Source organism: Bombina bombina, chromosome 4, assembly GCF_027579735.1.
Source record: "Bombina bombina isolate aBomBom1 chromosome 4, aBomBom1.pri, whole genome shotgun sequence".
In the NCBI taxonomy this organism is placed as follows: domain Eukaryota; kingdom Metazoa; phylum Chordata; class Amphibia; order Anura; family Bombinatoridae; genus Bombina; species Bombina bombina.
This window is the reverse complement of record NC_069502.1, coordinates 174685085-174707635: the sequence shown is the minus strand read 5'-3', so window position 1 is coordinate 174707635 and position 22551 is coordinate 174685085. Positions and strand designations below refer to the sequence as shown.

General features: G+C 39.0%; 1 protein-coding gene across 1 annotated transcript in view; it reads right to left on the bottom strand.

Moving 5' to 3' along the window:
• MBOAT2 (membrane bound O-acyltransferase domain containing 2) overlaps positions 1-22551 on the bottom strand; it is a 437306-nt gene that overhangs the window by 25447 nt on the left and 389308 nt on the right. Inside the window, 2 exon segments of the mRNA XM_053709710.1 lie at positions 4828-4892; positions 7300-7403. Coding sequence (XP_053565685.1) covers positions 4828-4892; positions 7300-7403 — 169 coding nt within the window.

The following is a 22551-nucleotide window of genomic DNA, read 5'->3' as shown; positions in this document are numbered from 1 at the left end:
TTAAACTTGTCAATAAAGCACAAAAAACGTTTTAAAATAAAACCGTTACTGTCACTTTAAATTTTAAACAGAACACACTTTATTACTGAATATGCGAAAAAGCATGAAGGAATTGTTCAAAATTCACCAAAATTTCACCACAGCGTCTTAAAGCCTTAAAAGTATTGCACACCAAATTTGAAAGCTTTAACCCTTAAAATAACGGAACCGGAGCCGTTTTTACATTTAACCCCTATACAGTCCCAGGTATCTGCTTTGCTGAGACCCAACCAAGCCCAGAGGGGAATACGATACTAAATGACGCCTTCTATAAGCTTTTTCAGTGGTTCTTAGCTCCTCACACATGCATCTGCATGCCTTGCTTTCCAAAAACAACTGCGCATTAGTGGCGCGAAAATGAGGCTCTGCCTATGACTAGAAAAGGCCCCCATCTGAAAAAGGTGTCCATACAGTGCCTGCCGTTTTTTAACAACAATCCCCAAGATTATAATAACTATTAAGAGTCATAATCTGCCAAATATGCTTAGCAAGTAATCGTTTTAGCCCAGAAAAATGTCTACCAGTTTTTTAAGCCCTTATAAAGCCCTTTATTCTTTTACTTAATCTAAGAAAATGGCTTACCGGTCCCCATAGGGGAAATGACAGCCTTCCAGCATTACAAAGTCTTGTTAGAAATGTGGCCAGTCATACCTCAAGCAGAAAAGTCTGCCAACTGTTTCCCCCAACTGAAGTTACTTCATCTCAACAGTCCTGTGTGGAAACAGCAATCGATTTTAGTAACGTTTGCTAAAATCATCTTCCTCTTACAAACAGAAATCTTCATCTCTTTTCTGTTTCAGAGTAAATAGTACATACCAGCACTATTTTAAAATAACAAACACTTGATTGAAGAATAAAAACTACATTTAAACACCAAAAAACTCTTAACCATCTCCGTGGAGATGTTGCCGGTGCAACGGCAAAGAGAATGACTGGGGTAGGCGGAGCCTAGGAGGGATCATGTGACCAGCTTTGCTGGGCTCTTTGCCATTTCCTGTTGGGGAAGAGAATATCCCACAAGTAAGGATGACGCCGTAGACCGGACACACCTATGTTGGAGAAACACCCATGCTAAATAGTTTCTAAATTTTGTCCTGAGTTTAGAAATGCCCAATGTTTACAAGTTCTTTGCTTTTTTTGCAAGTTATAGGGCAATAAGTACAAGTAGCTCTTTGCTATTTCCAAACCATTTTCCCCCCCAAAATTAGCGATAGTTACATTGTAACACTGATGTCTGTCAGGAATCCCTGAATAACTCTTCACATGTATATATATATATATATATTTAGGAGACAACCCAAAGTATTGATGTAGGCCAATTTTGGTATATTTCATGCTACCATTTGACTGCCAAATGCGATCAAATAAAAAAACCTTTTTCACAAACTTTAGGTTTCTCACAGAAATTATTTACAAACAGCTTGTGCAGTTATGGCATAAATGGTTGTAAATGCTTCTCTGGGATCCCATTTGTTCAGAAATAGCAGACATACCTGTATATGGCTTTGGCATTGCTTTTTGGTAATTAGAAGGCCGCTTAATGCTGCAGCGCACCACACTTGTATTATGCCCAGCAGTGAAGGGGTTAACTAGGTAGCTTGTAGGGAGTTTGTAGGGTTAATTTTAGCTTTAGTGTAGAGATCAGCCTCTCAGCTGACAGATCCCACCTGACCCCTCTCAAACAGCTCTCTTCCCTCCCCCACCCCACAATTGTCACCACCATCTTAAGTACTGGCAGAAAGTCTGCCAGTACTAAAATAAAAGTCTTTTTTTTAAACTTTTTTTTGTATATATTGTGTAGGATCCTCCCTTACCCCCTAACCTCCCTTATCCCCCCCCCCAAAAGTTCTCTTACCCTCACCACTCTACCTATTTGACGCCATATTGGGTACTGGCAGCTGTCTGCCAGTACCCAGTTTTCTGATGAAAAATCAAGTAAGTAATCACAAGCTAGAGCAGAAAGTTCAGACACTCTCCTGGCTGAGGAAATGGTAAAGAGAACCTTTCAAGCTAATAGTTGAATATCAAGACCAAGCATAGACACAAAAGGTTGAGCCTGAAGAACTCTCAAAACCAGGTTAAGGTTACATGGAGGAGAAGCTGGTCTGAAAAATGGTCTTATTCTGACCAAAATGTCAGGAAGTTTAGAGATCTTTTTAAGATACAAAACCGACAAGGCTGTACTTTAACCTTTAAAGGAACTGGCTGATAAACATTTTTCCAGAACACCCTGTAAGAATTTAATAGATTAGCAGTTCGAAAAAAAAAATTCCAACGGTAATGCTTCACCTCACGCCAGGTAAGAAAATGTTTCTACACCTTGTAGTTAATGTGCCTGGTTACAGGATTCCATGCTTTTATCAAAGTGTCAAACACTTGATCAGAGGAACCTCTATGAGACAAGATCAGGTGTTAGATCACCAAGCCATCAATTTTAAAATTTGAGGTGTTGATGAAGGGACCATGCGAGAGAGAAGGTCCTACCTGAGTGGAAGACACAAAGGCTGGCTGGAGGAAATTTGCGCTAGATCCGCATACCAAGTCCCACAAAGTCATGCTGAAGCAATCAATAATACACACACTTCTTGCTGTTTTATACTGGCTATCTATCACCCTGGATAGAGACACAAAAGGAGGAAAGGTGTAAATTAGTTTGAATGACCAAGGAGTCACTAAGGAATCTATGAGAGCCGCCTACGGATCCTGAGATCTCGCACAATATTGGTGCAGCTAGTGATTGAAACGGGAGGCCATGAGATCTATTTCTGGTTTGCCCCAATGGCTAACAATCAGGTTGAATACTTCCTGATTCAATTATAGACAGTTTCATTGACACTGAATCTATTATGAAACCCAGGAAGGAAAACATGGTCTGAGCTCTTTGGTAGGTTTGTAGGTTTATTTTCCAAACATAAATATGAAGGAACTGAAAAACTTTAATTGTTTTTTCCTTTGCCATTCGGAGAGAAGGTGTCTGTACCAGAATGTAATCTAGATATCGAGATACCACAATTCCCTGAGCTCTCACTACCAACAATAGTGTTCAAATAACCTTTGTGAAGATTCTGAGTGCAGCTGCCAGACAAAAGGGAAGCACCACAAACTGATAATGCCTGTTTAAGATCGCAAATTCGAAAAACTTGACATTATCCCTGTGAATAGGGATATGCAAATAAGCAGACATAAACTGACTAAAGAAAGTGTTGTGCAAAACATCTACATTTTTCAGAAAATCCCTTCTGGAACAATGAAAAGAGTGACATAGAACCATTGATTCTGTTTCCCTATTAGGACAAGAGTAATTACTCACATAGTTTACACTTCTGTTACACATGCTAAGAAGGATCTGGCCTTTAAAGGATCTCTTGGAATATGAGAAAGAAGTGATCTTCCTTGAGTAGGATGAGACCAAAAGCCTATGGGAAATAATATTGCGTAGCCCAAGGATCCTGAACCGACTTCTCCCAGGTCTACTTAAAATAGTTCAATCTGCCCTCACCATAACTCTGCCTGGCCTGGGAGCCCTGCCTTCATGCATATTTGGGGGAGGGAGTGCACTCTTTGGACTGTTTGGACCTAGACCAAGCTTCCAAAAGGACTTAAAGGTGGCTGGCTTTTGAGTGGCTGTGAAAGAGGTTCTGTGGAGTCTTAGACTGACAAAAGGAGCGATAACATACACCGGATATAGCCCTGCCCTTACTCTTGCAGAAGGAAATTATTCCTTACCTGCAGTGACTGTTGTCTATGAAAGCAGTGTTTGTAACTATGTATAACATTGCTATAATTAAACAATGTTGCAAAGACTGCTGCCAGATGGCTTAAGACACAAGCTCATCTAGGATTACTCTTTAACAAAGGATACCAAAAAAACTAAGTAAAATTAGAAGTAAATTGGGAAGCTGTTAAAAATTCCATGCTCTATCCAATCCATTTAAGTTTAATTTTTACTGTCCCTTTAATTTATGAGTTTGTAAGTTAATTAAACATAAACTGGTGGCCCATGTTCCATATGCTGCCCTTTGCCCTAGCAGACGTAAGAACGTGTGCTATTTTAGGAAATCAATTACTATTTGTATGTTTCATAGTCACACATTTCTATGCAACTGTTAAGGCTAATATGATTATTGTGTTAGAAAGTTGGCCATCAATGTTTTAATGTATTTGGTTTTATATTTACAAAATATATAAATCTGCATCTTGGAAAGATTACTCTGGCTTATGATGATAGAAATATTAAAGAAAACAGTTTTATACAGAATTTCCTTAGCTTATACTTTTGTGGTAGAACTCATCACCTGGGGCCTATTTATCAAATGTCTGTCGGATCATGCCCGACAAACATCGCTGAATGTGGACAGCAACACGCTCTCTGCATTCAGCATTGCACCAGCAGTTCTTGTGAACTGCTGGTGCAACGCCGCCCCCTGCAGAGCCGCTAGCAGGGGGTGTCAATCAACCCAATCGTATGTGATCGGGTTGATTTCTGGCGATCGCTGTCCGCCTCCTCAGAGCAAGTGGACAGGTTATCGAGCAGCGGTCTTTAGACTGCTGCTCCATAACTTGTGTTTCTGGCGAGCCTTCAGGCTCGCCAGAAACACGGGGCTTGAAGATCCATAAGGAGATTGATAAATAGGCCCCCCTGGTCACTTGAGATACAGATTGGTTTTCTGATTCCTTCAATGGGGGAGGGGGGTTGTATCTTTGAATAAACATAATACAAATACAATTACAGAAGTAAAATATAACAATATAAAGCTTATTAAACATAGAAAAATGATTAACTCTCACCTCTTTAGCCATAAGGCAGTCTGTATATTCCAATTATCGATAAACATCTTAAAGCTTGTAGAGGACTGTAAAAAAAATAATTAAATTTAACAAAACTGAGGCCTAAATTCAGAAAGGAAAATTTGACTTCACTGGATGAATGATCAGATTTAATTACTTAGTTCCTGATGATCTAAACCTCTCCGCTCTGGCGAGATTATCTAATACATCTCGTCAGTATCGTGAGGTCCCTCAAAGACTTTAAAACAGGCGATTTTTTTCTTGAAATTTGTTCATCCTCCCTATGCAGAGTTCTGGATGTGAAGGCGAGACACCTACATGGCAAAATAATGCTCAAAAATAACCCCAAAAGATTTAGCGAGATTTTTCAGGTGCTTTGTGTAAAGGAGAGAGATAATGAAGCCAAAGTCGGTTTGTTACCCTCAATGTACAGCAGAATCAGAAGTACTAAACAGTTAAAAGAGACCATTATTATCTGAAAATTGGCGTTTCAGGCATAAGTCAGAAGTGATTAAGAGTATTATACCTGAGACGTTGCTTCTGTATGTGACCCAATTTTCAGATAATAATGATCTCTCTTATCTATTAAGTACTGCTGATTTTTCATGTATTTTGAGTGTGAGGGTTGGGTTGTAACCCTCTACAATGTGCACTAGGAAGGAAGTGCTGTATTTCTTAAAGGGACACGAAACCCTATCATTTTCTTTCATGATTCAGATTAAGCATGCAATTTTAAACATCTTTCTCATTTACTTCTAGTATCAAATTTTCTTTGATCTCATTGTAGCTTCAGGTGGTGTTGTTGCCTTTGGATTCAGCAAGTCCAGCAATGTTTAGTATGTGGTCATTACACATTACTTCAAATGCAATGATCAGCATTTCTACTAAATATGAGAGATTGTTTGGACAGACATATCTGTTATGGGAATATGCTGTATGCCGAAACTCACAAAGTACTAAGAGAATGGCAATAAATACTAATGCTGCTTTATAGATCACTCTAGATTTAATCTCTCTCTAGTCTAGTTATAAAGTCATAAATAGATTTATATACCGGAAAGGGTACCTGTCAGAAATACAAAACTAAGTATTCAAGTCCTTTGTTTTTAAATCTTATAGAACTGATAGACTGTGCATATAAATAAGACATTACAATTACTTTCTAGTGTTTGTTTGCATGCAGAGAGTCCCAGCCTTGTGGTTCATTTTAGTCCCTTATTTGATATATTTGATATCCCGCTAGCAGTAGATTCATGTAAAGGCGTTGTGGGTAACAACTATCACCACATTTCCTCCCAAAAAAGGTTTACCCGAAAATGCAGAAAAGATGGTATAAACCAATGTTTCTCAATCCCAGTTCTCAGGGCACACTAACAAGCCACATTGTCGGTGAAATAATCAGCTGATTAGTAACCATATTTATAAACCTGCTCTCCTAGGTAATATTAAAAATCTGGCTTGTAAGTGTCCCCTTATTACTGAAATTGAGAAACACTGATATAACCTACAATGTTGTATTCTCCAGTTAGTTTAAATTATTTCAACAAGCGACAGCATTTTCTGTAATTTAAGAATTGTGGTTTTCCACTGCCCCAGAAAGGCTGTTGTGCATCCTGCAGGATCCAAAACACTAACCCTGCTACATGCTGTCTATGCTCATTTCTAATCTTTTAATTGCCCACAACAAAGGCAATAAGATAAAACAACTCTCAAGAGGATATATAAGCTAACAAAATAACCTATTTAAATGTTTTAAGGCACTTAAGGGACAGTCAACCATAGAATTGTTATTGTTTTAAAAGATAGATAATCCCTTTATTACCCATTCCCCAGTTTTGCATAACCAACACAGTTATATTAATACACTTTTTACCTCTGTGATTACCTTGTATCTAAGAACCTTCTTCCAGCCCCCTGATCACATGACTGTGACTGTTTATTATCCATTGTCTTAAATTTAGCATTGTTTTGTGCTAGATCTTAAATAACCCCCTGTGCCTGAACACTGTGTTATCTATATGGCCCACGTGTACTTTCTGTCTCTTTGTGTTGAAAAGAGATTTAAAAAGCATGTGATAAGAGGCGGCCCTCAAAGGCTTAGAAATTAGCATATAAGCCTACCTATGTTTAGTTTAAACTAAGAATACCAAAAGAAAAAAAGAAATTTGATGATAAAAGTAAATTGGAAAGTTGATTAAAATTAAAAGTCCTATCTGAATAATGAAAGTTTAATTTATACTAGACTGTCCCTTTAGTTTGTATACAGATCTTTTTGCAATGCAGCTGTTGATAGCAGGTAAATACTGACTGTCTGTCTGCCTTTCTATCTATCTATCTATCTATCTATCTATCTATCTATCTATCTATCTATCTATCTATCTATCTATCTATCTATCAGCAGCAGCAGTTCATGGAGAAATGTTGAGAGCTAAAACTAGCCATATAGGGAGAGGTCTGGTAACAATCACTTACCTCTATATTTTTTATATTCAGATTTGACACTAAATCCCAGTCTGCCTCTCCATTTTTATCATAGCCTTGGAAACCAAAGCCTGCAGCATTATTGATAGCATCAGCTGAAATGGAGAAAAATACATTTTTAGAATGACAGTTTTCTGGGAAGATGACCCCCATTTCCAAAAATGTAGTTCTTACAGTGGTTGTAGTTACACATTATAGCAAACAGAGCCATCCGTGCCCATAAGTGCCAGATTTCGAGTGGCACGCAAGGGATAAGAGGTTTATTGTGCGTGTTTGAGCTCGTCTGGCTTATTGCTCGTATTATGAGTTGAAAGTAAATGATTGAGCACAATGGTGATTTACACTAGAATGATTACTGCGACTTCAGAGCTCTGTTTAACTGTTTCGCTAAAATAAAAAGCTGCACACATTAAAATACATTACAAAGTACACTTACATTTACAATAACGCCATCTAATAAAAATTATATAAAAAAAATATTGCACACAAAAGTTATAAGGCTCAAAGATATAAAGGTCTCAGGTTTTTTTTTTTTGGTTTTTTTTAAATGTCAGGCAAAGGGCTAACAATGAGATACATACATATATATATATATGTCTAAAGATGTATGTTTATATATATATATATATATATATATATGTGTACATATGTACTTATATATGTGTGTGTGTATATATATGGCTGCACCTCACTGACGAGGCCCACAATAGGCCGAAACGTACGTCTGGGGTTTTGCTGTTTCTCTTGTTCAGAGAGGGATTGCCTGGTATTTCGGTGCTGGACTGTACTAAATCAGGATCAGACTGATATGCTTCAGGAAAGTTCTTCTCTGTGAAAGGCACATGTTGAGCAAAAAGAGGCTGCTCCTTGGATGGTAACTAGCCATAGAACAAGCTATTATGCTATTGTTTGTTCCCAGGTTGAGCGCTTCTATCTTTTTATTTATGCAAATTATGACACTTAGGGAAGTCTCCCTAAGTGTGATGCGGGAATCCAGACGTGGACCCGTTGCTCAGTATGCTTAGAGGGATATGGCTGCACCTCAATGACGAGGCCCACAATAGGCCGAAACGTACGTCTGGGGTTTTGCTGTTTCTCTCGTTCAGAGAGGGATTGCCTCGGATTTCGGTGCTGGACTGTACTGTGAAGTCAGAATCAGACTGATATGCTTCAGGAAAGTTCTTCTCTGTGAAAGGCACATGTTGAGCAAAAAGAGGCTGCTTCTTGGGTGGTAACTAGCCATAGAACAAGCTATTATGCTATTGTTTGTTCCCAGGTTGAGCGCTTCTCTCTTTTATTTATGCAAGGTATGGATATATATTGTACCAAAAAACATCAGATATATGTAGAAATATGTATTTCTTTCCTAAGCTATGGAGAGTCCACAACGTCATTCCAATTACTAGTGGGAATATCACTCCTTGCTAGCAGGAGGAGGCATAGCTGTTAAGTGTCACTCCCCTACTTAAAATCCCCAGGCATTCTCTTTGCATCTGTCAATGGGGGAGGTTAAGTTTGGTGAAGATATAAATTCCTTTTTCGGGTACTTTTCCCTGCAAGCAAGGATTTGGGTTTAGCTGAGTCCACGTCAATCTCTTCATTAGAGTAGTGCTGACTTTTAAGCAGTTAGGAAGTTGTGAGGTAGTCCTTGCTTTGTTTCCTAACACATTGCTGCCCATGGTACAGAAAGTCAGAGTTGGTTACTCTGCTCTTTCTTTTTCTACAGGTCATTGTAAGGAGTATATGTCCTTTCACACCTTGTGAGCTGTCTTCCTGCCGGACAGCTAGACTGTAGTTAAGTGCTTTTGTCTTCTAGGTCTTGGAGACTTGCACTTCAGAAGACTATGTCTAATGCAGTAGATGCAGACATTTTTAAAATCCTTTATACAGGATTTTCTTTGGCAGTGGGCAGGCACATGTATGTTGAGACTAGGGGGTATATATTTATTAATGTGCGAGCGGACATGATACGATGTAGCGTATCATGTTTGCTGCACATCGATAAATGCCGACAGCATACTTGAAAAAGCATATTTTTAGTAAAAGGTTTGAACTATGCATTTACTGTAAATATTTGTCCTTGAAATGTTCTGCACATAGCAAAATATGTTTGATGTATTTATAAATAGATATTCCAATATATATATCAATATATATTATATATATATATACAGTATATATATATACAGGGAGTGCAGAATTATTAGGCAAGTTGTATTTTTGAGGATTAATTTTATTATTGAACAACAACCATGTTCTCAATGAACCCAAAAAACTCATTAATATCAAAGCTGAATAGTTTTGGAAGTAGTTTTTAGTTTGTTTTTAGTTATAGCTATGTTAGGGGGATATCTGTGTGTGCAGGTGACTATTACTGTGCATAATTATTAGGCAACTTAACAAAAAACAAATATATACCCATTTCAATTATTTATTTTTACCAGTGAAACCAATATAACATCTCAACATTCACAAATATACATTTCTGACATTCAAAAACAAAACAAAAACAAATCAGTGACCAATATAGCCACCTTTCTTTGCAAGGACACTCAAAAGCCTGCCATCCATGGATTCTGTCAGTGTTTTGATCTGTTCACCATCAACATTGCGTGCAGCAGCAACCACAGCCTCCCAGACACTGTTCAGAGAGGTGTACTGTTTTCCCTCCTTGTAAATCTCACATTTGATGATGGACCACAGGTTCTCAATGGGGTTCAGATCAGGTGAACAAGGAGGCCATGTCATTAGATTTCTTCTTTTATACCCTTTCTTGCCAGCCACGCTGTGGAGTACTTGGACGCGTGTGATGGAGCATTGTCCTGCATGAAAATCATGTTTTTCTTGAAGGATGCAGACTTCTTCCTGTACCACTGCTTGAAGAAGGTGTCTTCCAGAAACTGGCAGTAGGACTGGGAGTTGAGCTTGACTCCATCCTCAACCCGAAAAGGCCCCACAAGCTCATCTTTGATGATACCAGCCCAAACCAGTACTCCACCTCTACCTTGCTGGCGTCTGAGTCGGACTGGAGCTCTCTGCCCTTTACCAATCCAGCCACGGGCCCATCCATCTGGCCCATCAAGACTCACTCTCATTTCATCAGTCCATAAAACCTTAGAAAAATCAGTCTTGAGATATTTCTTGGCCCAGTCTTGAAGTTTCAGCTTGTGTGTCTTGTTCAGTGGTGGTCGTCTTTCAGCCTTTCTTACCTTTGCCATGTCTCTGAGTATTGCACACCTTGTGCTTTTGGGCACTCCAGTGATGTTGCAGCTCTGAAATATGGCCAAACTGGTGGCAAGTGGCATCTTGGCAGCTGCACGCTTGACTTTTCTCCGTTCATGGGCAGTTATTTTGCGCCTTGGTTTTTCCACACGCTTCTTGCGACCCTGTTGACTATTTTGAATGAAACGCTTGATTGTTCAATGATCACGCTTCAGAAGCTTTGCAATTTTAAGAGTGCTGCATCCCTCTGCAAGATATCTCACTATTTTTGACTTTTCTGAGCCTGTCAAGTCCTTCTTTTGACCCATTTTGCCAAAGGAAAGGAAGTTGCCTAATAATTATGCACACCTGATATAGGGTGTTGATGTCATTAGACCACACCCCTTCTCATTACAGAGATGTACATCACCTAATATGCTTAATTGGTAGTAGGCTTTCGAGCCTATACAGCTTGGAGTAAGACAACATGCATAAAGAGGATGATGTGGTCAAAATACTCATTTGCCTAATAATTCTGCACTCCCTGTATATATATATATATATATATATATATATATATATATATATATATATATGGGTACAAGGGGAAAACAGCGCTCAAAAATTCATTATCTAAAACATAAAACATAAAATGATAAATAAGTAAATATGAAAGATCAGTAAATGAATGTTAAAAGAATATAGAATCTGTGAATCATCAAGTGCAAAAAGATTTTTTTTTTTTTAAATGCAAAATAGTGCAAGTCCACTCAAATATTTTCTTATAATGTGAATCCCCTTATCAGAATTTACCTCAATCTAATGAGGTAAGTTGCCGCACTGCAAGGGGTAATCAGGTACTGGTACAGGTAAGTCCGGTTTGGCGAGGGATGTCTTTATGATCTCATCCACCTTTTGGAGTATGTAGTAACGAAATAATTCACATCCAGTTGTTTCCTCCCAGGATATTCAAATATGCCATCCACCTCTTGGAGTATGTAGCTTTGATTTTGCCTCCTGCACATAAACTTCAGCTTCAATAGCTTCAAAGCTACATACTCCAAAAGGAAAATTAGACATTCAGATAGTAAGGTTTCTGTTCCACCTACTGCTGCGCAGGTTGCCCTCCCTCATAAGTCTGATGAGGAGGATATGCTGGTAGCCTCTGAGGTTGACCGGACAGTAATATTCCTTCTGATACTGAAGAAGTAAACTTCAGATTTAAGCTTGAACACCTTCGTATACTGTTAAAGGAGATATTGGCTACTTTTGACGACTCCGATACTTCTGTCATTGTCAACCCTTAGAAGTCTAGTAAACTTAATAAATACTATGATGCTCCATCCTCTGTGGCAGTTTTTCCTGTCCCAGACCGTGTGACGGAGATTATTTTACAGGAATGGGAAAAGCCAGGGATTCCTTTCTCCCCGTCTCCCGTATTTAAAAAGATGTTTCCTGTTACTGACTCCATTAAAGATTCTTGGCGCACGGTGCATAAAGTAGAAGGGGCTATTTCTACTCTGGCTAAGAGAACTATGATCCCTATAGAGGATAGTTGCTCCTTTAAGGATCCCTTGGACAAAAAGCTGGAAGCTTATTTGAAGAAGATGTATGTTCATCAAGGTCTTCAATAGCAACCTGCAGTTTGTATTGCCACAGTAGCAAGTGCGACATCTTATTGGTGCAACGCCTTGTCTAAATCTATTTTAGTAGAGACTCCGTTGGAGGAGATACAAGATAAGATTACGGCTCTCAAACTAGCCAATTCCTTTATTTCTGATGCTAACAAGCAAGTTATTAGACTGGGAGCCAAGATGTCTGGCTTCACTGTCCTAGCCCGCAGGGCATTGTGGCTAAAATCTTGGTCAGCTGATATTACCTCTATGTCCAAGCTTCTGGTGCTTCCTTACAAGGGTAAGACCTTGTTAAGACCTGGTCTGGCAGAAATAATTTCTGATATTACAGGGGTGAAATAGGTCTTTTCTACCGCAAGACAAGAAGAACAGACTCAAAGGACGTCAAAGTATTTTCTTTCCTTTCGTAACTTCAAAGGTCAAAGTCTTCCTCTCCCTCTTCCTAGTAGGAGCAGTCCAAGGCTTCTTGGAAGCCCAATCAGTCTTGAAATAAGGAGAAGCAATCAAAGAAACCCTCAGCTGAGTCTAAGTCAGCATGAAGGGTCATCCCTCGGTCCGGATCAAGTGGGGGGGCAGACATTCCCTGTTTTGTCAAGCGTGGAGACGAGATGTCCCAGAACCTTGGGCTGTGGACATAGTATCTCAGGGTTACAATATAGAATTAAAAACTTTCCCTCCCAGGAGCAGATTCTACCTCTCAAGATTATCTGTAGACCAGGTAAAAAGAGAGGCATTCTTGAACTGCACTCAGAACCTTTCTTTCCTGAGAGTGATTGTTCCTGTTCCAGTAAGGGAATTCTATTCAAATCTGTTTGTGGTTCCCAAAAAAGAGGAAACTTTTTGACCCATTTTAGACCTAAAGTGTCTCAACAAGTTTCTCAGGATACCGTCCTTCAAAATGTAAACCATTCGTTCCATTCTTCCTTTGGTCCAAGAGGGTCAGTTCATGACGACCATAGACCTGAAGTATGCATATTTTCATGTTGCCATCCACAGGGATCATCACAAATTCCTGAGTTTTGCCTTTCTAGACAAACACTTTCTGTTTGTAGCTCTTGTTTTTGGCCTTGCCACAGCTCCCAGAAATTTCTCAAAGGTTCTGTGGGCTCTCTTGACAGTGATCAGGTATCAGGGGAATTGCAGTGGCACCATACCTGGACGACATATTGGTTAAGGCCCCATCTTTTCAACAAGCAAACTCATACAGAGATCTTGTTGTCTTTTCTACGTTCCCACGGATGGAAAGTAAATCTGGAAAAGAGTTCCCTTGTTCCAGCTACAAGGGTGGTTTTCTTAGGGAGAATAATAGATTCCCTATCTATGAAAATTTATCTGACGGAGGTCAGAAAATCCAAAATACTCTCCTCTTGCCTCTCTTTACCGTCTACTGTTCGGCCATCAGTGGCTCAATGTATGGAGGTAATTGGTCTGATGGTCGCTTCCATGGACATCATTTACTTTGTTCGATTCCATTTGAGAGCTCTGCAATTATGCATGCTCAGACATTGGAATGGAGACCATTCGAATCTGTCTCAGAGGATATATTTAGACCAATCGACAAGAGACTCTCTCCCGTGGTGTCTTTCTCAGGACCATCTGTCTCAGGGCACATGCTTCCGGAGACCTTCCTGGGTGATCGTGAACACGGACGCCAGCCTGCTAGGCTGGGGAGCAGTCTGGGACTTGTTAAAGGCTCAGGGACTATGGACTCGGGAGGAGTCTGCTCTCCCCATAAACATATTAGAGTTAAGAGCGATTTACAATGCTCTGATGGATTGGCCTCAATTGTCCTTAGCCTGGTATATCAGGTTTCAGTCGGACAACATCATCTCAGTGGCTTACATCAACCACCAGGGAGGAACTCAGAGTTCCTTAGCCATGAAGAAGGTGGCATGGATTGTTCAGTGGGCGGAAGCTTACAATTGTTGTCTATCTGCCATCCACATTCCAGGAGTGGACAAGTGGGAAGCGGATTTCCTTAGCAGACAGACATTTCATCCTGGAGAGTATTTTCCAGGTTAACCCTCAAATGGGGGGTGCCGGAGTTGGATCTGATGGCGTCCCGGCAGAACGCCAAGCTTCCAAGGTATGGTTCAAGGTGAAGAGATCCTCAGGCCGCTCTGATAGATGCTCTGGCGGTTCCTTGGGATTTCTGTCTAGCATACCTGTTTCCTCCGTTTGCGCTCCTTCCACAAGTTATTGCTCGTATCAAACAGGAGAGAATATTGGTAATTCTAATAGCTCCTGCATGGCCTCGCAGGATCTGGTATGCAGACCTAGTGAAGATGTCATCTCGGAAACCCTGGAGGTTGCCTCTGAGGAAGAACCTTCTATCTCAGGGTTCATTCCTCCATCCAAATTTCGTTTCTCTGAAGCTGACTGCTTGGAGATTGAACGCTTAGACAGCGTGGATTTTCTGAGTCGGTCATTGAGACCATAATCCAGGCTCGCAAGCCTGTTACTCAAAAAATTTACTATAAGGTGTGGCGTAAATACCTTTATTGGTGTGAATCTAAGGGCTACTCTTGGAGTAGGGTCAGGATTCCAAGAATTTTGTCTTTTCTACAGGAAGGTCTGGAGAAAGGGTTGTCAGTCAGTTCTCTGAAAGGTCAGATTTCTGCATTATCTATTTTGTTACACAAGCGTCAGGCCCTGGTCAGAATCAGGCCTGTGTTTAAACCAGTTGCTGCTCCTTGGAGCCTTAATTTTGTTCTTAAAGTTTTGCAGCAGGCTCCATTTCAGCCTATGCATTCCATAGATATTAAGTTAACTTGGAAGGTTTTGTTTCTTATTGCTATCTCTTCTGGTCGGAGAGTTTGGAACTCTCGGCTTTGCAGTATGATTTGCCTTACCTTATCTTTCATGTGGATAAGGCGGTTCTTCGTACTAAATTGGGGTTTCTTCCTCAAGTGGTTTCGGATAGAAATATTAATCAGGAAATTGTTGTCCCTTCTCTCTGTCCCAATCCTTCTTCTCATAAGGAACGTCTGTTGCATAACTTGGATGTTGTATTTGCCCTTAAACTCTGCCTACAGGCGACAAAGGATTTTCACCAGTCTTCTGGACTTTTTTTTTTGTTTCTCAGGAAAATGTAAGGGTCAGAAGGCCACTGCTACTTCTCTGGTGGTGCCTTCTGTTTAGGTCTACCTGTCTTGTTCTCCCTCCCTATTCATTCCGTGTCCTCTAGCTTGTGCATTGGTTCCCACTAGTAATTGGAATGACGTTGTGGACTCTCCATATCTTAGGAAAGAAAACAAAATGTATGCTTACTTGATAAATTTCTTTCTTTCCAAATATGGAGAGTCCACGAACCCACCCTTAAGATTAGACAGTATTTTTTTTTTTACTAAAGCTCAGGCACCTCTACACCTTTGTGTTATTCCTTTTTCCATTTCTCTTCGGTCGAATGACTGGGGATTATGGGTAGGGGAGTGACACTTAACAGCTTTGCTGTGGTGCTCTTTGCCTACTCCTGCAGGTAAGCATAAATTTTGTTTTTTTTAATAAATAGAACATATTCTTGTATGTGAAGAACATTGGAATGTGAAATATTCATATTTTCATGTCGGATTAGCGCACATGAGAATATACAATTGTGTTTGTGAGAGAGTTGGGTGTTTTTTCCATTTTTTCCCTCTATTGACTTCTATAGGCGAATACGTGAATGCGCATGAGATATTGTAACCTCAGCTTTTTACTCTCATCAGGTTGGCATGCAAGCAAAAACAGTTTACTTTCAACTCATAATAAGAGCGCAACCCAACGCGAGCAAAGAAAGTACTCATGCAGAAGAGTTACTCTTGTAATCTGGCTTTAACTGTGCGCTTAAAATAAATTTATATACACAGAAGTGAAGAAGAACATTTTCAGGCTGTTACATCATCAGACAATGCAATAGCACTTAGTTTGAACTGTTAAAGTTATGTCTATTTCTACTCCCACTGCACCATGTTACAGTCATCAACCAATCACAAATGCATATGTGTATATTATTTGCATTCTTGCACATGCTCAGTAGGAGCAGGTGACTCAAAAAGTGTAAATATAAGAAGACTGTGCACATTTTCTTAATGGAAGTAAATTGGAAAGTTGTTTACAATTGAATTGTGTCCCTTTAAAGGACCATGAACCACAGTAGAATTCCATAATCAACAAATGCATTATAAAAAAAAAAAATAGTACTTAGTCTGAATTTCAAATGAGTTGTAGATTTTTTTTTTCAAAAGTTGAGTTTTTATATAAACTGTGAACTCTTGCACAGGCTCAGTAGGGGCTGGTGCCTCAGAAAGTGTACATATAAAAAGACTATTTTGATAATGGAAGTAAATTGTAAAGTTCTTTAAAATTACATGCTCTATATCAACTTTTTTTTCCAAAAACATATTTTTTCTATGCATGATACAATTATTATGTATTTATGTAGGTATATGTACACACACACATATATATATATACACACACACACACATACATGACAACTGTCTCTGCTTTACTGCTAGAGAGGGACAAGCGGCACACCTTCTTTTAGATTAAAGAAAAAAGTAAAAAAAAAGTTGACAACAATGTGCATTAAATTGGTTTGGACATAAACAGCATCATATCATGTTGACCCATTTGATGATTGCAAGATCAGAAACACCATGAACAATAATATTCAACATACTGTGTTTCAACTCTTTGAATGGTTGTAATTTTAGTCTCCACAGTTTGCATGTGCACCATGCTCTAATTTGTATTTTTGTTCTGTTACTCCATTATACTTAATTTTATAAATAAAACATAGAAATAACCATGCATATACAATATATACATATATTTATTTATTTATTTAAAGGGACACTGAACCCAATTTTTTTCTTTTGTGATTCAGATAGAGCATGCAATTTTAAGCAACTTTCTAATTTACTCCTATTATCAAATTTTCTTTATTCTCTTGGTATCTTTATTTGAACTGCAAAAATGAAAGTTTAGATGTCGGCCTATTTTTGGTGAACAACCTGGGTTGTCCTTGCTGATTGGTGGATAAATTCATCCACCAATAGAAAAAGTGCTGTCCAGAGTACTCACCCCAAAATTTTTTTAAATAATGATAGCAAGAGAACGAAGAAAAATTGATAATAGGAGTAAATTAGAAAGTTGCTTAAAAACATAATTTATTTAAGAACTTACCTGATAAATTAATTTCTTTCATATTAGCAAGAGTCCATGAGCTAGTGACGTATGGGATATACATTCCTACCAGGAGGGGCAAAGTTTCCCAAACCTCAAAATGCCTATAAATACACCCCTCACCACACCCACAAATCAGTTTAACGCATAGCCAAGAAGTGGGGTGATAAGAAAAAAGTGCGAAAGCATAAAAAATAAGGAATTGGAATAATTGTGCTTTATACAAAAAAATCATAACCACCACAAAAAGGGTGGGCCTCATGGACTCTTGCTAATATGAAAGAAATGAATTTATCAGGTAAGTTCTTACATAAATTATGTTTTCTTTCATGTAATTAGCAAGAGTCCATGAGCTAGTGACGTATGGGATAATGACTACCCAAGATGTGGATCTTCCACGCAAGAGTCACTAGAGAGGGAGGGATAAAATAAAGACAGCCAATTCCGCTGAAAATAATCCACACCCAAAATAAAGTTTAAATCTTATAATGAAAAAACCCCTGAAATTATAAGCAGAAGAATCAAACTGAAACAGCTGCCTGAAGTACGTTTCTACCAAAAACTGCTTCAGAAGAAGAGAACACATCAAAATGGTAGAATTTAGTAAAAGTATGCAAAGAAGACCAAGTTGCTGCTTTGCAAATCTGATCAACCGAAGCTTCATTCCTAAACGCCCAGGAAGTAGAAACTGACCTAGTAGAATGAGCTGTAATCCTTTGAGGCGGAGTTTTACCCGACTCAACATAAGCATGATGAATTAAAGATTTCAACCAAGATGCCAAAGAAATGGCAGAGGCCTTCTGACCTTTCCTAGAACCGGAAAAGATAACAAATAGACTAGAAGTCTTTCGGAAATTCTTAGTAGCTTCAACATAATATTTCAAAGCTCTAACTACATCCAAAGAATGCAATGATCTCTCCTTAGAATTCTTAGGATTAGGACATAATGAAGGAACCACAATTTCTCTACTAATGTTGTTAGAATTCACAACCTTAGGTAAAAATTTAAAAGAAGTTCGCAACACCGCCTTATCCTGATGAAAAATCAGAAAAGGAGACTCACAAGAAAGAGCAGATAATTCAGAAACTCTTCTAGCAGAAGAGATGGCCAAAAGAAACAAAACTTTCCAAGAAAGTAATTTAATGTCCAATGAATGCATAGGTTCAAACGGAGTAGCTTGAAGAGCCCCCAGAACCAAATTCAAACTCCAAGGAGGAGAAATTTACTTGATGACAGGTTTTATACGAACCAAAGCTTGTACAAAACAATGAATATCAGGAAGATTAGCAATCTTTCTGTGAAAAAGAACAGAAAGAGCAGAGATTTGTCCTTTCAAGGAACTTGCAGACAAACCTTTATCCAAACCATCCTGAAGAAACTGTAAAATTCTCGGAATTCTAAAAGAATGGCAGGAAAAATGATGAGAAAGACACCAAGAAATGTAAGTCTTCCAGACTCTATAATATATCTTCCTAGATACAGATTTACGAGCCTGTAACATAGTATTAATCACAGAGTCAGAGAAACCTCTTTGACTAAGAATCAAGCGTTCAATCTCCATACCTTTAAATTTAAGGATTTGAGATCCTGATGGAAAAAAGGACCTTGCGACAGAAGGTCTGGTCTTAACGGAAGAGTCCACGGTTGGCAAGAGGCCATCCGGACAAGATCCGCATACCAAAACCTGTGAGGCCATGCTGGAGCCACCAGCAGAACAAACGAGCATTCCTTCAGAATCTTGGAGATTACTCTTGGAAGAAGAACTAGAGGCGGAAAGATATAGGCAGGATGATACTTCCAATGAAGTGACAATGCATCCACTGCTTCCGCTTGAGGATCCCTGGATCTGGACAGATACCTGGGAAGTTTCTTGTTTAGATGAGAAGCCATCAGATCTATTTCTGGAAGTCCCCACATTTGAACAATCTGAAGAAATACCTCTGGGTGAAGAGACCATTCGCCCGGATGTAACGTTTGGCGACTGAGATAATCCGCTTCCCAATTGTCTATACCTGGGATATGAACCGCAGAAACTAGACAGGAGCTGGATTCCGCCCATACCAGTATTCGAGATACTTCTTTCATAGCCAGAGGACTGTGAGTCCCTCCTTGATGATTGATATATGCCACAGTTGTGACATTGTCTGTCTGAAAACAAATGAACGATTCTCTCTTTAGAAGAGGCCATGACTGAAGAGCTCTGAAAATTGCACAGACTTCCAAAATATTGATTGGTAATCTCACCTCCTGAGATTCCCAAACCCCTTGTGCTGTCAGAGACCCCCAAACGGCTCCCCAACCTGTCAGACTTGCATCTGTTGAAATTACAGTCCAGGTCGGAAGAACAAAAGAAGCCCCCTGAATTAAACGATGGTGATCTGTCCACCACGTCAGAGAGTGTCGTACAATCGGTTTTAAAGATATTAATTGAGATATATTTGTGTAATCCCTGCACCACTGGTTCAGCATACAGAGCTGAAGTGGTCGCATGTGAAAACGAGCAAAGGGGATCGCGTCCGATGCAGCAGTCATAAGACCTATAATTTCCATGCATAAGGCTACCGAAGGGAATGATTGAGACTGAAGGTTTTGACAAGCTGAAATTAATTTTTGACGTCTCTTGTCTGTCAGAGACAGAGTCATGGACACTGAATCTATCTGGAAACCTAAAAAGGTTACCCTTGTATGAGGAATCAATGAACTTTTTGGTAAATTGATCCTCCAACCATGTTCTCGAAGAAACAATACAAGACGATTCGTATGAGATTCTGCTAAACGTGAAGACTGAGCAAGTACCAAGATATCGTCCAAATAAGGAAATACCACAATACCCTGTTCTCTGATTATAGACAGAAGAGCACCGAGAACCTTTGTAAAAATCCTTGGAGCTGTTGCTAGGCCAAACGGCAGAGCCACAAACTGGTAATGCTTGTCTAGGAAAGAGAATCTCAGAAACTGAAAGTGATCTGGATGAATCGGAATATGCAGATATACATCCTGTAAATCTATTGTGGACATATAATGCCCTTGCTGAACAAAAGGCAGGATAGTCCTTATAGTTACCATTTTGAATGTTGGTATCCTTACATAACGATTCAATATTTTTAGATCCAGAACTGGTCTGAAGGAATTCTCCTTCTTTGGTACAATGAAGAGATTTGAATAAAACCCCAGCCCCTGTTCCAGAACTGGAACTGGCATAATTACTCCAGCCAACTCTAGATCTGAAACACATTTCAGAAATGCTTGAGCCTTCGCTGGATTTACTGGGACACGGGAAAGAAAAAATCTCTTTGCAGGAGACCTTATCTTGAAGCCAATTCTGTACCCTTCTGAAACAATGTTTTGAATCCAAAGATTGTGAATTGAATTCATCCAAATTTCTTTGAAAAATCGTAATCTGCCCCCTACCAGCTGGGCTGGAATAAGGGCCACACCTTCATGTAGACTTGGGAGCTGGCTTTGGTTTTCTAAAAGGCTTGGATTTATTCCAGACTGGAGATGGTTTCCAAACTGATACCGCTCCTGTGGGTGAAGGATCAGGCTTTTGTTCCTTATTGTGACGAAAGGAACGAAAACGATTATTAGACCTAAATTTACCTTTAGATTTTTTATCCTGTGGTAAAAAAGTTCCTTTCCCTCCAGTAACAGTTGAGATAATAGAATCCAACTGAGAACCAAATAATTTATTACCCTGGAAAGAAAGAGAAAGCAAAGTTGACTTAGAAGACATATCAGCATTCCAAGTTTTAAGCCATAAAGCTCTTCTAGCTAAAATAGCTAGAGACATATACCTGACATCAACGCTAATGATATCAAAGATGGCATCACAAATAAAGTTATTAGCATGTTGAAGAAGATTAACAATGCTATGAGAATTATGATCTGTAACTTGTTGCGCTAAAGCTTCTAACCAAAAAGTTGAAGCTGCAGCAACATCCGCTAAAGATATAGCAGGTCTAAGAAGATTACCTGAACATAAGTAAGCTTTTCTTAGAAAGGATTCAATCTTCCTATCTAAAGGATCCTTAAAGGAAGTACTATCTGCCGTAGGAATAGTAGTACGCTTAGCAAGAGTAGAGACAGCCCCATCAACTTTAGGGATTTTGTCCCAAAATTCTAATCTGTCAGATGGCACAGAATATAATTGCTTAAAACGTTTAGAAGGAGTAAATGAATTACCCAAATTATTCCATTCCCTGGAGATTACTTCAGAAATAGCATCAGGGACAGGAAAAACTTCTGGAATAACTACAGGAGATTTAAAAACCTTATTTAAACGTTTAGATTTAGTATCAAGAGGACCAGAATCCTCTATTTCTAATGCAATTAAGACTTCTTTAAGTAAAGAACGAATAAATTCCATTTTGAATAAATATGAAGATTTATCAGCATCAACCTCTGAGACAGAATCCTCTGAACCAGAGGAACCATTATCAGAATCAGAATGATGATGTTCATTTAAAAATTCATCTGAAAAATGAGAAGTTTTAAAAGACCTTTTACGTTTACTAGAAGGAGGAATAACAGACATAGCCTACTTAATGGATTTAGAAACAAAATCTCTTATGTTAACAGGAACACTCTGAGTATTAGATGTTGACGGAACAGCAACAGGTAATGTAACATTACTAAAGGAAATATTATCTGCATTAACAAGTTTGTCATGACATTCATTACAAACAACAGCTGGAGGAACAGATACCACAAGTTTAAAGCAGATACACTTAACTTTGGTAGATCCAGCACCAGGCAGCGTTTTTCCAGAAGTATCTTCTGACTCAGTGTCAATCTGGGACATCTTGCAATATGTAATAGAAAAAACAACATATAAAGCAAAATTTATCAAATTCCTTAAATGACAGTTTCAGGAATGGGAAAAAATGCCAGTGAACAAGCTTCTAGCAACCAGAAGCAATAAATAATGAGACTTAAATAATGTGGAGACGCCACATCCGGAACGCCGACACCTTTGGCGCAAAAAAAACGTCAAAAATGACGCAACTTCCGGCGACACGTATGACGCCGGAAACAGAAAAAAAAAAAATTGCGCCAAAAAAGTCAGCGCCAAGAATGACGCAATAAAATGAAGCATTTTCAGCCCTCGCGAGCCTAACTGCCCACAGGGAAAAAAGTCAAATTTTAAGGTAAGAAAAAAATTGATTTATTCATATGCATTATCCCAAATATGAAACTGACTGTCTGAAATAAGGAACGTTGAACATCCTGAGTCAAGGC